The 15,105-nt window shown below is 41.7% G+C and overlaps 3 protein-coding genes across 3 annotated transcripts; 1 reads left to right on the top strand and 2 right to left on the bottom strand.

The window, feature by feature from the left end:
- The first annotated feature begins 13 nt into the window (after positions 1-13).
- On the top strand, positions 14-4,004 carry KVR01_008445 (uncharacterized protein). Its single transcript, XM_044792847.1, has one exon. It carries the CDS (start codon positions 1,464-1,466, stop codon positions 3,570-3,572), a length of 2,109 nt encoding a protein of 702 aa, XP_044642212.1. The 5' UTR covers positions 14-1,463; the 3' UTR covers positions 3,573-4,004.
- Positions 4,005-11,323: 7,319 nt separating this feature from the next.
- On the bottom strand, positions 11,324-12,420 carry KVR01_008736 (uncharacterized protein; the record flags this gene model as incomplete). Its single annotated transcript, XM_044786454.1, has 3 exons — positions 11,324-12,205; positions 12,269-12,295; positions 12,358-12,420. 3 exons carry the CDS (start codon positions 12,418-12,420, stop codon positions 11,324-11,326), a joined length of 972 nt encoding a protein of 323 aa, XP_044642503.1.
- A 760-nt stretch (positions 12,421-13,180) lies between these two features.
- Positions 13,181-15,105, bottom strand: KVR01_008464 (prephenate dehydrogenase (NADP(+)); the record flags this gene model as incomplete). Its single annotated transcript, XM_044787185.1, has 5 exons — positions 13,181-14,086; positions 14,148-14,296; positions 14,360-14,471; positions 14,549-14,609; positions 14,984-15,105. The coding sequence occupies 5 exons, from the start codon at positions 15,103-15,105 to the stop codon at positions 13,181-13,183; spliced, it is 1,350 nt and encodes a 449-aa protein (XP_044642231.1).

The raw sequence follows: 15,105 nt of genomic DNA, 5'->3' as shown, positions 1-15,105 counted from the left end.
ACTGTCTAGGCGCGAAAAGCTTTGTCCTCGGAGATGGAAAGAGGGGAAGATGGAGCTGTAATCTTATGCCGCTGCACGACAAGCTTCAATAACCTGATCAGTCGGGCCTGGAATCGGTCCCGCCATGACAGTGTCACCCTCACATCGATCGATGCGATCATCATGGCGGACGGGCGGGCGGGCGGACGGACCTCAGCAATGCTGCGTGACAGTTGGCAGTGCCGGGCTGCCTCCTCAGGCCCTGCAGTGCCAGTCCTGCGACGACATGGAACACACATGAGCTGGGCACGTTCGAGGCAGCCACCGATTTTATCACACGCAGAAACCAACCGAGCGCGGGCGAGCATCTTTCTGACCGACAGCAAGAGGAGTCATCAGTCAATACTATGTAGAATTCTTCTGACAGGCCCCTGTCCATCTGGTGTGGCTGAGATGGTGTCTTTCCTTCTTTCCTTGGATCAGGCACGCCTCGCATCGTGTGACACCTCCCGCCAACCTTGTCCGTCCTTGTCCCTCCTTGAGATTCGACTGTCATGCCAGCCATGCAAGACGGCCAGTCGGGTCCCGAGACACACAAACTTGCTGACTTGCAAAAAAAAAAGCTCCTGTGGCACAGCATTTGCAATAATCACCGGCACATCCGCGCCGGCCTTGGGGAAGGATGCGCTGTCCAACATTTTTTCAACCCCTGCCCAGCCTTCTGCTCACCACTTGCAGCCTTTTTATCGATAATTCGGCGGGTTACTGGCTGCTGCACAGATGAAGGCCTGTTGCAAGGGGCCGTGCCGGGATCCCAAAGCTCCTTAGCTCCACAAGAACTAGCGGCTGTTTCAGATCTTCAGGGACCATCTCCTTACCAAGTACACAGGCTTCGTTCAGCCTTGGACCAGTTGGCTGTGGACCACCTCTGCACCTCTGCCTTCGCGGTTCGCAACGCCTCGAGGGGCCACGGCTGGGACAGCTGGGACAGCTGGGACCGACGGGGGGGTCGCCGCGGCCCTCGGAAGCGTCGCCAGCCCTCCGCCGTCAATAACAGGAGCGCCCAGTCCTGGCTCTGCCTGTCTGTTTGCGGCATTCTTTCCATCCAAAAATATACTTGCAACACCACCGGGCGGGTCCTGCTTGCTGTCTTCCGCTCCTCCTCCAAGGCTACCACAGCAGAAACCTTGTTGTCCCGCCGGGATTGCATGCTTGCTTCCCTCGCTGCTCGAGACCTGTCGTGCACCACTGGGCGTTCTCGCCCACACCCCCCTCCCCCCGGCCCGACTACTCTTTCTCTGCTACGTCTGCTTGAATCACGGGCAATATCTGCGCCCCAGCAAGCATAACGCTGCGTAATACCGTGGTACGCCGGCCCTGTGCCACGACTTGCTCCGGCCACTGAGAAGCCTTGTGCTCCCAAATTGGTTTTGCAACGTCCGCGGCATAATAATTAGGGGGCCATTGCGCAGCAGACGGAGTATATGATGGAGACCGCATCCCTCACGCAACCCGCGCCCTGGGCCACCTCGCGCTACACAAAGGCTCTTCCGGATCCCCCACCGCCGCCTGCCAGCAAAACCAAGGCTGTTGTGGTGTTGCCCGCAAGAAAGGACTCCCTGGCCTCCTCTCGCCCACCACCACCTCCCAAGGACACCGCCGCGAAAACATCGTCGACCATGGCTGCGGCCAAGGTGTCGGAGTCGCCACTTCCTCCACTTCCGGGTCTGACAAGGGTGAATAGCCCGCCTGTTGTTATAAGGAGGAAGCCGGTGGGTAACGGGGCTGTCGGGAACACAGCTCAGAGCCCACCGCATCCACAGCCCGCCCAGCCTGGCAATGTCTCTCCCGTCGAGTCCCTGTCGAGCATATTTTCGGCCTACGGCACGGAGGACTCCTCGGCCACTCGGTACTCAGAGGACACAACTGCCACTGCGTATTCCGTCATGGGTCCATCGCCTCCGAACCCAAAGGTTTTGCCAAAGGATACTCTTGGGGGACCAAGCACAAAATTGGACCTGGTGTCGCCCTTATACTTGCCAACTCCTGTTTCCTCGGAAATGAGTTCAAATGCCCCACATCCTCAGCACGGTTCTGGTCTAGAAGCACACACAGACGGTCGTCCTCCTACGCCACCCACAAAGGAAATTCAAAGGCCCATCACTCCCAAGAGCTCCAAGGCCCTCCCATCTATACCGTCCGAGCAGGCAAATATTTCCTCGCCCATGGCTGAACAATCGCCCTCACAACCACAGCTTTGGCGCAGGAGGTCCCTCAAGTCGGACAAGCCCTTGACCGTCCCCCAGCTCAAACTCACCTCTTCCCACGGCTCGACAGCGGCTTCAGCACAAGAAGCCGGGGCGTTGCAGCACGACATTGCCTCTCTCCCGAAGCCTAGGGCGCCCTTCGCAGGATCCGCTTTGGACTCGCCCATCTTGAAAGGCTTTCAATCTTTCCCCGGCCGCAACGTCCGACCGTCACCTTCAAACAAGGCTCTGCCAAGAAACCCACGACCAGAGATCATGGAAAACCCAAATCCCCAAGAGCACCAAGATGGCTTCTCTCAATACGCCCAGGAGGTCGAAGACGGCTACAAGGCATCCTCGTCCGAGGCCGCCCCGGCCGTTTCACCGCACATTCAACGCCCGCCAACTCCGGAGTATGACCATGATGAATCCCCCATCGACGGCAGCTTCCCAAACATGAGGTCTCCAGCGTCGCCCGCGTCGCCCGTCACCCCGCCGACTGAGGGAAGGCCCCTCAGCATCATTCCGGAGGATATTGTGCGCGCCGTCGCGGCCCCTGCCCCGGCTGCTCCCCCTCCGTCGGGCCCGCTGCCCTCGCTGCCGCCCCGATCCTCGTCACGCGGCCCACCACCGCCGGGGGGCGGTTCCGGGCCCCGTCTTGGCTTGCCGAGGTCTCCCGCGCCCCCAGGCCGGTCCTCACCAGGCGCTTTCTCTCCTGCCGCACCCTCTCCCGCCTCCGTGTCTCCTGCTGTCATCGCTCCGGCCGAAGTCTCTTCAAAAGCGCCTGCTACATCGTCACCACCGCCTGCTTCCGTCGCAAAAATGGCAGCTTCGCTCTCCCCAGGTTACGTCCAGTCTCCCAGCTCGACCCCCACCCCCTCCATCGCGATCAGTGACGATGGCGATGCTTCGACCATCAAGGCAGCCCGTTCGCCCCACCCCACGCAACCGGACCACGAGGCCACCAAGCAACAGCCGCAACACCAACTCGCGCCATCCAGCAGCACCGAGGAAGAAGAGGTGGTCGACGCCGCCGGCCCGACCGTGCCCGCGTCACCCGGCGAGGCCAACTACTTCCCCGCCGCCGAGTACTCGAGGCTCTTCTTCCCGGGGGATATCATCCCGGCGCCGCCGATCAAGGCGAGTCAACTCGACTGCCTGACGGCCCACTCGCGGTTCGTCGCCAGCAAGAATGAGCACCACCCTGTCGCCTGCATGACGTGCAAGGTTGAGGACAATGGCGCGCGGTTCTGCTGCTCGCACTGCCGCGTGCGCATCTGCGGCGGCTGCCGGGAGGCGCTGGTCTCCAACGGGCGGGATTTGGCCAAGATCATGTCTTCCAAGTGAGGGCTATAAGTCAAACTCTTCTTCATGCTCTCGGATTTGTGCTTCTTCGCGCCGGTCCTTTGATTTGATTCATTGCCGTGAAATTTTCTTTCGCTTCTTGACAATAGATCTTGAAGGTATAAGGGGCTTGGTTCTTTTACGCCCAGACGGATAAGACGGGGATGAGGGATGGAAAAGAAAAAAATATACTGCATGCGGACTGATGGCGTTTTTTCTTGGGTTTTTTAAAGGATACCAAAGACAGTACTCTTCTACTACTTCTCTCTGTGCTCAGGGCACTGTAGAGTAAGTGATCTCTTTTTCTTTTCTCTTTTCATGCCGGATTTGAGGCTTGGGCTGGGCAGTATGTCCCGGAAAGAAAGCCCATATGAATGGTTTCCACTAGATTTGATAGCATCAGCATTGCTGAGGAATGATAGACGATTTTCCACATATTCTGTGCCGATGTTCGAGGCAATTTATGCTCTTGGATGTGCGATATGCGACGCCATTGCGGCCTTCTATTTCTTCCTCCCTCGTGGCCTCCTCCGCCTCCTCGCTCTCCTGCTTGTGAGGAAGAACGACGATCAGCGATGGCCACCGACCATCGGGGAACCCCTTGGCTTTATCTACTGTAGAAAAAAAGCATCATAAGTAGGCACCTACATGTCTGGGATCGACAACACAAAGAGAATTTCATGATTGGGCGATTTCGCGACAACGCCCCCACGATCGCAGCTGCGTCACAGACCAGACTGTCTATGTATCGAGCTGTGCAAGGAGGCTACCCTAAACGGCACAGCCGCCATGCTCGTCCTGCGCTCCACATGCTACCAGATCCTCTTCGATAGGGAGAGTGTGTCTCGCTTAGTGAAGTCAGCGACAAGCAATTTAATACTGTGAGTATACATCCTCCGCACTCCAAGGCATATATAAAACCTGCTGTTCCCCCTTTGCAGGACCCGCGACAGGAATTCCCGCTTCGTCCAACCCCTCTCCCCAATGCCTTCGAGCCTCGCCGTCACCGACGAAGTTCTTGTTATTTCCATCAAGGATCTTAATGTAAACAATGGTTCCTATGACGCCTTGTATGTCCACTATGATCCTGACCGCGACCCGGGTGAGACGTCACTTGGGCTTCACGGCACAAGGGCTCGAAGTTTGAACCAAATAGAGTGGATTTAAAGAGTAGGGAAAAAGAGAAGAAGGGAAGGTTGCCCCTCGGGCTTCGGGGCGAGAGGTAATAGTGTGGCAGCCTTATCTGCTTGCAGGCGCGGTGGTTATCCTATCCACCCGATACTTATAAGTTAAAAGTAATATATTAACTATATAACTATAGTTTTTTTAATATATTAAATATTTTAAATCTATTTTTTATTATAATACTACTTATTATAATATTATTTATTATAATATTATTATATAAATAGTATAATTATATTAAATTAAATAATAAAAATAATAATAAAGATTTATAAAAAATAATTATAATTATAAAATTAATTTATAAATTATTTATATTTTTTTAATTTTATTATTAAACTAGAAGTAAATAGTTAGAGTTTTAAAAGGATAAAATATAATATATTTTTTAAAAATTAATTTAGTTAAATTTACTATATAAAACTTTTTATAATAATTTTATAATTATTTATAATACTATTTATTATTAAAAGATACCTTCTTATATTAGTATATTAGGCTATACTTAGTTTGTTTAGGTTAGTGCTATTAGTCTTAATATAGACCGGTCTATTAAAGGTTGAAGCTATTATAGATTGTGAGCTGTTTAGTCTTAACGCTGTTAAGTATTATATGTGATATTACTGTGTGACTTAGGTATAAGTTAGTTGAAATGGGTGAAGATAAAAGCTACTATTCCTCTAACTAGGGTTTTAACTCTATTTAAGTAAATACCTATCTATTAGCTCTATAAGTAAAACTACTTAAAAATAGTTATTTAGTTAAATTAAGAGATAACCTTTAAGTAAGGTAACTATACTCTATTACTATATATAATATTTAAGTTTATAGTTTTAATAGTTTTACTATAAATAAAAAAAGAAATAGTTATTAATAATTAAATTTATAATTATATAAAATAGACCTCTATTTTAAAAAAGTTATTATTATTTAAAATAGTTAATATATTTTTAAAGAAGTTAAGGGATTATAAACTTAATTTAAAGTATATTAAGATTTATAAAAATTTTAAATTTAAGCTTAAAGGTTTTAATTTAAATTTAATTTACTTAAAAGAAAAATATTAAATAGGTTTAAAAAAGGTTTAAATAAGGTTAAATTAAGTTATAATATAATAAAATAGTTAAATAAAAATTAGTTAGAAAATTATAATTATAAGTTTTTAATTTTATATTTAAGAGGTAAAATTAATTTATAGTTATAATATTATTTATTATTAAAAATTTTTTTATTAATATATTAAGTTATATTTAATTAATTTAAATTAATATAATTAATATATTTATTAATTTAAAGGTTAAAATTATTATAAATTATAAACTATTTAATTTAATATTAATAAATATTATTATATAAAAGTATTAAATTTATTATATAATTTAAATTATATATAAATATAAATAAATAAAATAAATAAAATAAAGTTATTATTTCTTTAAAAATATATAAATATATTAAATATATTTTAAAATTATATTTTAAATTAATTTTATTTTTAAAATATTAAATTATTAAAATTAAATTATTTAATATTATAATTTTAAGATTAAAACTTATAATTTATTTTAATTTATATTATTTATTATTATTAATTTTATTTATAAATATAATTTTATATTAAATATATTAAACTTTTATTATTTTAATAATATAAATATATTAAAATAATAATTTTAAATTTATTATTATAATTTAATAATAAATAAATAAATAATATAATATTAAATTTTACTTTAATATACTTTATTATTAATTTAATATTTAAAAATATAAATTTTAAATAATAAAATAAAATTTAAAAATTAAAAATAAATAAGTTTTATAAAAGTTTTATAAATCTTTTATTAATAAACTTTTATTATTATTATATTTTACTTTAAAATTTAAAAATAACTTTTAAAAATAACTTTATTTTTTAAATTTATTTTATATAATAAAGTTTAAATAATATTTTAAATAGTATTAAAATTATTAGAAAGTTAAAAGAAATAAAAGAAATAAAAGAAATAAAAGAAATAAAAGAAATAAAAGAAATAAAAAATAAAAGAAATAAAAGAAATAAAAGAAATAAAAGAAATAAAAGAAATAAAAGAAATAAAAGAAATAAAAGAAATAAAAGAAATAAAAGAAATAAAAGAAATAAAAGAAATAAAAGAAATAAAAGAAATAAAAGAAATAAAAGAAATAAAAGAAATAAAAGAAATAAAAGAAATAAAAGAAATAAAAGAAATAAAAGAAATAAAAGAAATAAAAGAAATAAAAGAAATAAAAGAAATAAAAGAAATAAAAGAAATAAAAGAAATAAAAGAAATAAATAAATAAATAAATAAAATTAATCTTTTTCTTATTTTATTTTATTTACTTAATTAACTTTTTTTTTTCTCTTTCTTTCTCTCTCTCTTTTCTCCCTCTACCCCCCTTTTATTTACATTAAAACTTACTATACTATATATATTAAATACTTTAATATAATATAATATACTTTAAAATACCCTTAGTATAGTGGGGTGTAGTGGGTGTATTTATATGCACTACACTATATTAATTACACTGAGTGTAGTGAGTGGCAGCCTTGGTTAATAGCACGTTTTAAATGGTGGCCACTTTTGTGGCTTATCTGCTTTGGCGATCTGTTAATATGTCGAGATATTGCATCTAGTAAGGTAATTTTGTCCAAGTTTTTGAGTCTGGTATTGTATATTAGGAGTGGATAGGGGATGAAGTCTTTATGGATGAGAGATTCTTTTATTATATATTTGTTTTGCGTGGAAAATGTATGTCTTAGATGCCATGTTTTAAACTAGTTTAGGTCGTCTTTATACTTAGTTAAGTTTGTCTTATACTTTTTAATAAGTTAGATTATTAAATCTATATTCTATTGGCGAACCTAGTGTGTATAGTGTAGTGTACGGTAGCCCTACTATTAACCATCTCAACGTTCCTGGAACAGAAAGCTCTCACCAATGTGTGGCAGGCACGAAGGGGTGCAACTGGATTCTAGCTTAGTCATCAGCTTAGTCAGCAGGTTTTTGACCAAGGCTAGGGCCTTCACCCCAGCCCGCCTACAACCTACTTAAGTACTTAAGTAACTTAGAAACCAACCAACCCAATACACTCTTTTCAGACCCAACTACTTACCCCCTTACTTCTCTACCATACAATATCACAACTCCTAATATGAACTGTGGTTGTATATTTATGTAGAGACACTAGCTGAGAATTAAAGCAGAGAGATGCAAGATTGTCATCCTTAATCAGGTTCCGACTATAATATCCTCCTCTATTGTGTTTCTCACCCTGGAAAACCCTGTCTGCCTGGGTGTTGTGTTCTTAGCAGTGAATCCATACCGTTAGAGGACAATGTGGCATTGGACAGCCCATGTCTGTCACCACGGGACAAACTAAGACAAGCCACAACCTCTAGCTTCAGCATCACATCAAGAGATAATACGGATCTAACAATTCAGCTTATTAAGGAGTATAAGATCAGTCTTACTAAGTATAATAATATGGACTAATTTAAATTATAACCCCTTTAATATATATTTTCTAAGAATAATATATATTTAATAAAAGAATCTTTTATTTATAAAAACTTTATTCTTTATTTATTTTTTATATATAATATTAAATTAAAAGATTTAAATAAAATTATTTTATTAAAAGTTATTTAAATAAATAAATTAAAAAATAATTATTATTTAAAATATATATTTTATTATTTTAATATTTTTAAAATAAAAGCTTTTTTAAATATTATATCTTTTAATATAAATTATAATTATATATAACTTTAAAGTTATTAATAAAAATAAAAGTTAAAAATATAAAATTATTATTTTAATAAAGTTTTAATTATAATATTTTAAAATAAATTATTTATTAATAAATATTTATAAATAAATTTATAATATTTTAATAATATTTTAATAATAACTTTTAATAATAACTTTTAATAATAACTTTTAATAATATAAAAAACTTATTAAATATTATTTTAAAAGTTTTTATATTTATTTTATTATAAAAATAATAAATTTTAATTAAATATATTCTTTATATTTTATATTATAATCAAAGGATAATATAGTATATTAAATTTATATTTTAATTTTTTTTATTTTAATTATTTAATTTATATTATTAAATATTAATTTAATAACTTTATATAATTTAAAAAACTATTTTTACTTTTATTTATAATATAAAATTTTAAACTTATAATTTATTTATTTAAAATACTAATTAAATATATAACTTATAGAGATAAGTATTATTAAATAGGAGGGTATTTAGTGGGAGGGTGTCCCGGAGGGTATCTCGGGGGAGGGTGTCTAGGGGGAGAGTATCCTGTGGGAGGGTATCCTGCAGCGGGGTATCCCGCAGCAGGGTACTCGGTGGGAGGGTACTCGGTGGGAGGGTATCCTATAGGAGGGCATCCTATGGGAGGGTATCCTGTGGGAGGGTATACCACAAGAGGGTATCCCGCAGGAATGGCGCTAGTTGAAGAAACTGAGCCGGATAGATTAGAATTAATATATTTAAGGTGTCCTATCTTATATAGCCTCGGCTCTTATAGAGAAAATACTTTTATTTAATTTATTTTAAATTAAAAAATTATAAAAAGAATTATAATTTAAAATAATAAATCTTTTAAAGGTTTCTTTAATATATTAAATATTTTAAATATTTTATTTATATTTATTTATATAATAATAATTAAATAAAAATAATTTAATAAATAATTTTATAATATAATTTATTTAAGTTTTATTATTATTTTATATAATATATATAAATAACTTTATTTTTAATTTTTATATATAAAAGTTTAATTTTATATTTATAAAATAAAAATATATTTATAATAAATAATTTAAAAATAAAAATATTTAAATTAATAATAAACTAATTATTTTATATATTTATTTTATAATATATTATTTTAAAAAAAAGTTATTTTAAAGAAAGTTATTTTATAAAAAGTTATTTTATAAATAATAATTCTAGAAAGTTATCCTAGAAGGTTATTCTATAAAAGATTATTTTATAAGAGGTTATTCTTTAAAAGGTTATTCTATAGGAGATTATTTTATAGAAGGTTCTCCTAGAGGTTCTCCTTAAATGTACCCTCCGTTTTTATAAGTATAAATATTCGATCTCTATGTAAAATATATATAGCGCTTTTATATAGTAGTAAATACTTAAAACTTAATGTTTAAAGAAATATAATATTAATATAGTTTTATTTCTATTTTATATATATTTAAAATATATATAATACTTTTATATAATAATAAATATTTAAAATTTAATATTTAAAAGAATATAATATTAATAATAATAATTATAATATAATAAATATTTATAATTTTAACTTTATAATATATAAATAAAGTTAAAAGATATTATTTTAATAATAATATTAATTAGAATTATAAATAAAAGTAGTTTATAATTTAATTATTATAAAAGTTATATAATAAGATTAAATTTTAAAATAATTATTATATAAATAAATTATATTAAAAGTTTAATTAAAAATTATTCTTTTAAATATATATATATATATATATACCTTATAATAAAACTTTTATTAAATAAATATTATAATTTTTATTTAAATATATAATTATTAATTTTAAAAGAATTTAAAATAAAGAAATAATTTATAATATATTACTTTTAAGATTTTTATAATTAAATATTAAAACTTTTAAAGAAAGTTTTAAAAGTAGTTTATAAAAAAATAAAAAGAAAGTGTAATAAGTTTATTCTTTTTTAAGTTTATATTTTTATTATTAATAATTATTAATTCTTTAATAATATAGAAAAATATAATAAAAATAAAGAAAAAAATAGATTTAAAGTTTCTTTATAAGAGGATTATAAGGATATATATAAAGTTATTAAAGACTTTATATATAAACTCTAGAGGGAAGAAATAAGTAGCTAAACTAAAAGATAGTTATATAGTATAAAGGAAAAATATAGTGTGGCCAAAGCTATAGTGCCAATAATAGTGGAAATAGAATACAGTACGTCTGTGGGCACATGGCTGAGCCTCGTACCGCACAGACAAGGCTGGAAGGCATCAATGATCGCTCCCGACGGCGCCGCTCACTAGAAAGCCGGCAAAGCAGTCATCATAGCACACACATGCATTCTCTTCACTCGTGGACTCGGTCTCTCAAGGTTTAATAATGGGTATCATCAATATAGGAGTGAGCAGTACTGCTCTGAGCCATTAAGCCGCGCTAACCGGACTGTTCGCTCTAGGAATGGAAAGGAAATGTGTTGCCATCGGTCGATGCATCGCGGAGTGCCCTCATTTGTCCGTGCCCAGGTGGTAGACGCGAACTCGTGCCTGAGACAATGAATGCGCCTGCGCGTGGACTGTCTGTAAGCCGCCCGAGGCTGCTTGTTGGCGCGACCCGTCTGTCATGGGAAATAGACGTCGTCCACTGTCGTGTCGAATATAACCCGCAATGAGGTAACAGAGGGTGATTCTGCATCGTGACTTGGTTTTAATTTGCTGCTCTTGTCTCCACCTGAAGGTTCATATCCTATCAGATCTTTTCCAACTTAGCTGGTGAAGCCGGCAGTTCGAATATCCTCGACGGCACCCCGAGCTCGCCGGGACCGTTGCTCCCCGTCAGGTTGATGGTCTTTGGCCGCTTCTTCTTCTCCCCGCCGCCCTTCTCGTCCAGGCTGTCGAAGGTCCCCGCGCGCTGCACGGCCATCTTCAGCTCCTCGAGAGACTTCTGCATGGCGGCCTTCTCCCGCTCGAGCGAGTCCCAGTGGACCTGGTCCATCTTGCGCCGGCGTACCACGGTGAAGAAGTACAGCAGGATCCCGCCGATCAGCCCGACCGCGCCCCCGCTCACCACGATCCCCGTGATTGCCGCCGCGTTCAGGGTCTGCGTCGTCTGGCCCCCTTGGTTGCCGTTGGCCGACAACATGACGTTGTCCGACATCATGCCGTTGTCGGGGGGCACGACCTGTACCTCGGCCGCCGACTGTGTCGGCACCGCCGCTATCACTTCTCCGGACGCAGTCGCGGTGCTCAAGAGGCGCGCCGTGCTCGTGGGTGCTGATGTTTCGGCCGGTGATGATGAGAGCGATGGCGAGAGCGATGGCGAGAGCGATGGCGAGAGCGATGGCGAGAGCGATGGCGATAACAATGGGTCCAGCGAAGGTGTCTCCGCTATTGCGGCCGTCGGCTGTATAGCAGCCGTCGACTGCGTAGCCGTCGTCGTCGGTGATGTCGCCGTGGCACAGGCCGCCGTCAGCGCCGAGGATAGGATTGACAGATCGTTGAGGCTACATTGTGCGAGGAAGCATGCTCCGCCGGCGAGACCGATCCCGGCGAAGTTCGGGGCCCGGCATTGACATGCAAGGTCCTGTTGACTGCAGCCGCTGATCGAGACTGCGTTTGCGTAACAGCTTTCCTGATTGTTGAATGTCAGTGACATGTCTCCAACACGGCTTGGGGGTCAGTAAAGACTTCTTACAGCACATGTTGGCTCGTTGTCAAAGAGCTTCGGGTATGGTCAGCCTGGGTTTCTGTCAAGTGGATCTTGGGTATGGTGGTTAGGCTCACCTGCTGGGCGACGATCACATGCACCAGGCTCGCAACAAACAGAACTCTGACAAGGCCGAACATGATTCAACCTGGCCAGGGAAATTAGGTTCTGTCAGGCAATGACGTGTGATGTCTACATGAGGCTGACCAGCCAGCCTTGTCACACACACCAACATTAGGAAGAGGGAAAAAGAACACACCGTGGCAGTATTTGCGGGCGCACCTCCCCTCTTTAAGAGAAGAGTTGCCCAGCTCGGGAATCATCTTTCCATAAGGCTCAAGCCTCAAACACATAAAGCTCAGATGACGTTGGCACAGCGCTGTCAATGGTGCGGACCAAGCATTCGACGATGGGTTGCGGGCTACTGCAGTCGATGGTAAAAATCATCCCCCACCATGGAACAAGGTTCAGTCTGTGGGCAACATGCAACTTTCGGCCGCCTGTTTCAAAACACATCGGCTTGCTCTCACACAAGCTCAGGGCCTGTTTGATCTACCCCTGGGGAACTCATGCCTTCCCGGGGCGGGTCTAGCCTTCCGGCACATCGCCACACTATAGTCCGTATTCGTAATTCCCAATTCGGAAACTCATGGGCGCATTGGCAATTGATAAAACGCTTGGTGCGTCGTTACGGTCGCTACTATGTGGGCAATTCTTGTGATGGTAGGCCGTTGGCGTCCAACTGCCGCGGCCACGGCCACGGCTTCAGACATCGTCCGATCTTCTCGACACGCGTCGCGCAGAAGCCCTTGGCGCCAAACGACCACGGCTCATATCTTCTTCATAGCCGCGAACACCGTCCCGCACCAATGTGTCTGTCAATCGTTACCGTTTTCTTTCCTAGTTGCCCTGCGTAGTTTCAAGAACAGCCTTCACCATGGCATTACCGATCTTGCTGGCCTCTGTGAATCGCGGCTCAAAGAAACGCTGCGTCACCTTGAATCTCTCCATCCAGGTCTCAAAGTGGCCTAGCGAGACGCACTCGGCCCAGCCCCGGGCGGCAAATGTGAACTCGAGGTCATCGGACCGGAAGGTATTGTCCTCGACCGCGGTGCGCAGGGCGTCATCCAGCCGCTCCGGGTGGCGGAACAGGTTCTCGGTGACGCCCAGCCACAGGCGGAACAGCGGCGTCGAGCAGATCATGTGGTCGTAGGGCACGATGCCCAGGGCGCTCCAGCAGTCCACCATGGCGAGCAGGCTCAGGTGGTTGTTGGGCAGCGCCTTGCCCGCCTCGGGCTTCTTGCCCAGGCTGAAGCGGTCGAGCAGGCTGTCCTGCAGCAGCGGCGCCGTCGGCCACTTGGCCCCGTCGTAGTCGTCCTCCTTACCGAACACCTTCTCCTTGGCCGCGTACACGCGCCGCCGCAGCTCGTCGTGCTGGCCCTCGAGCATCAGCTTGTACAGCTCCGTCGTGCTGCGCGCGTACTGCGTGATCTGCTTGCGCGCCTCCGGGTTCAGGATCGCCAGCCCCGCGTACACGTGCCAGTTCTGCGAGTAGATGCGCAGCGTCAGGTTGATCTTTGCGTTCTCGATCCCGCCCACGTACCGCGCCCCTTCCCACGGGAACTGCTGCATCGCGTGCCACGCCTTGCCCATCGACAGGAATGCCACGTGCGTCACCGCCTGCGTGTCCGCCGTGATGCGGTCGTGCTCCCGCGCAGAGAGGTATACGTGCTTGGAGCTGAGGCACCGTAGGACCGCTTCCACCTGTGCGAATGCCTCGTCTGACGCGCGATGCTTGATGAGGACCTGCGGGCATGTCGGTAAGCAGGTCTGGACGTTTGTCTTTGCATTGGCCGGGCAGACTGACCAGAGGCTGGCCCCGTGGGTCAACGTTGGGGCCGTGGAGGGAATGGCATGAGACAATGTGCACATCGGAAGGCAGATGCTTCTCGAATGCCTCGATTTCAGGCGCCTTGCAGGATGTCTGGCCCCCGACAATGGCGTTCAACTTGGTAGCTGTATCACAAAACCAGTGAGCAGGGGGTCATGGTGCCGGGATTCTGACTGGTGCGAGCGCACAAGGGCCATATTCTTTTACGACGTTGCCGAGCACAGCGGCTTCTACACTGTAGAGGATGTAGTCACTCGTTCTCGAGACAAGATGTCCATTTTGGAGGATTTGTATATTATTCTAGAACAGCCAAGTCTCAGCATGCTGCCTATACTGGGTTATGCTGAGATACATGGGACATGGTGGCAAGACCGTACATTGTCGGCGAACTCGTCTCGCAAGCCCTCAAACTTGTCCGTCCGGTCGCAAGCCTTGATGCTGCCACAAATAACAATCGTCAGCATGACCTGTAACAGGGCCGGGCAAGCGCCGAGCTTGCAAAGGCCTAAGGCTAGATCTTGAGCGAGGTCAGCTGAGGTTCTGACCAGTGAATGAACAGACAGAAGGTGGTTGTTTGTGCTTCAGACAAGTTTTAAAGGTAGCTGAGAATTTTCATCATGGAAAGCCCACCGACCGAAATGGTCAATGGGCGATACTCTAGCCAAATGCACTCAAGTCATCATTGAGGAGGGGGGTGGTGTCGTGTACTGGAAAGGTAGTTGGTGATGTGATCACTTACCAGATGAGGATGAGCAGTGGACTGCTTCCATTTGCTCGGGGACCAAGTGAGATGGAACAGGCGAGCAGATTACCTCCAGCCAGCTGCAGCGAGTCGCCGAGCGTACATCTTGCCCATATCGCCCATGCCGATGATGCCGACAGTAAATCCCTCTATGCCCTCGGGCACCTGGGAGGTTTGCGGTGAGGCGTCCAT

This window comes from Diaporthe batatas (assembly GCF_019321695.1).
Source record: "Diaporthe batatas strain CRI 302-4 chromosome Unknown Contig00010, whole genome shotgun sequence".
Lineage (NCBI taxonomy): Eukaryota > Fungi > Ascomycota > Sordariomycetes > Diaporthales > Diaporthaceae > Diaporthe > Diaporthe batatas.
The sequence above is the reverse complement of the archived record's forward strand: the minus strand, read 5'-3'. Positions and strand labels throughout refer to the sequence as shown.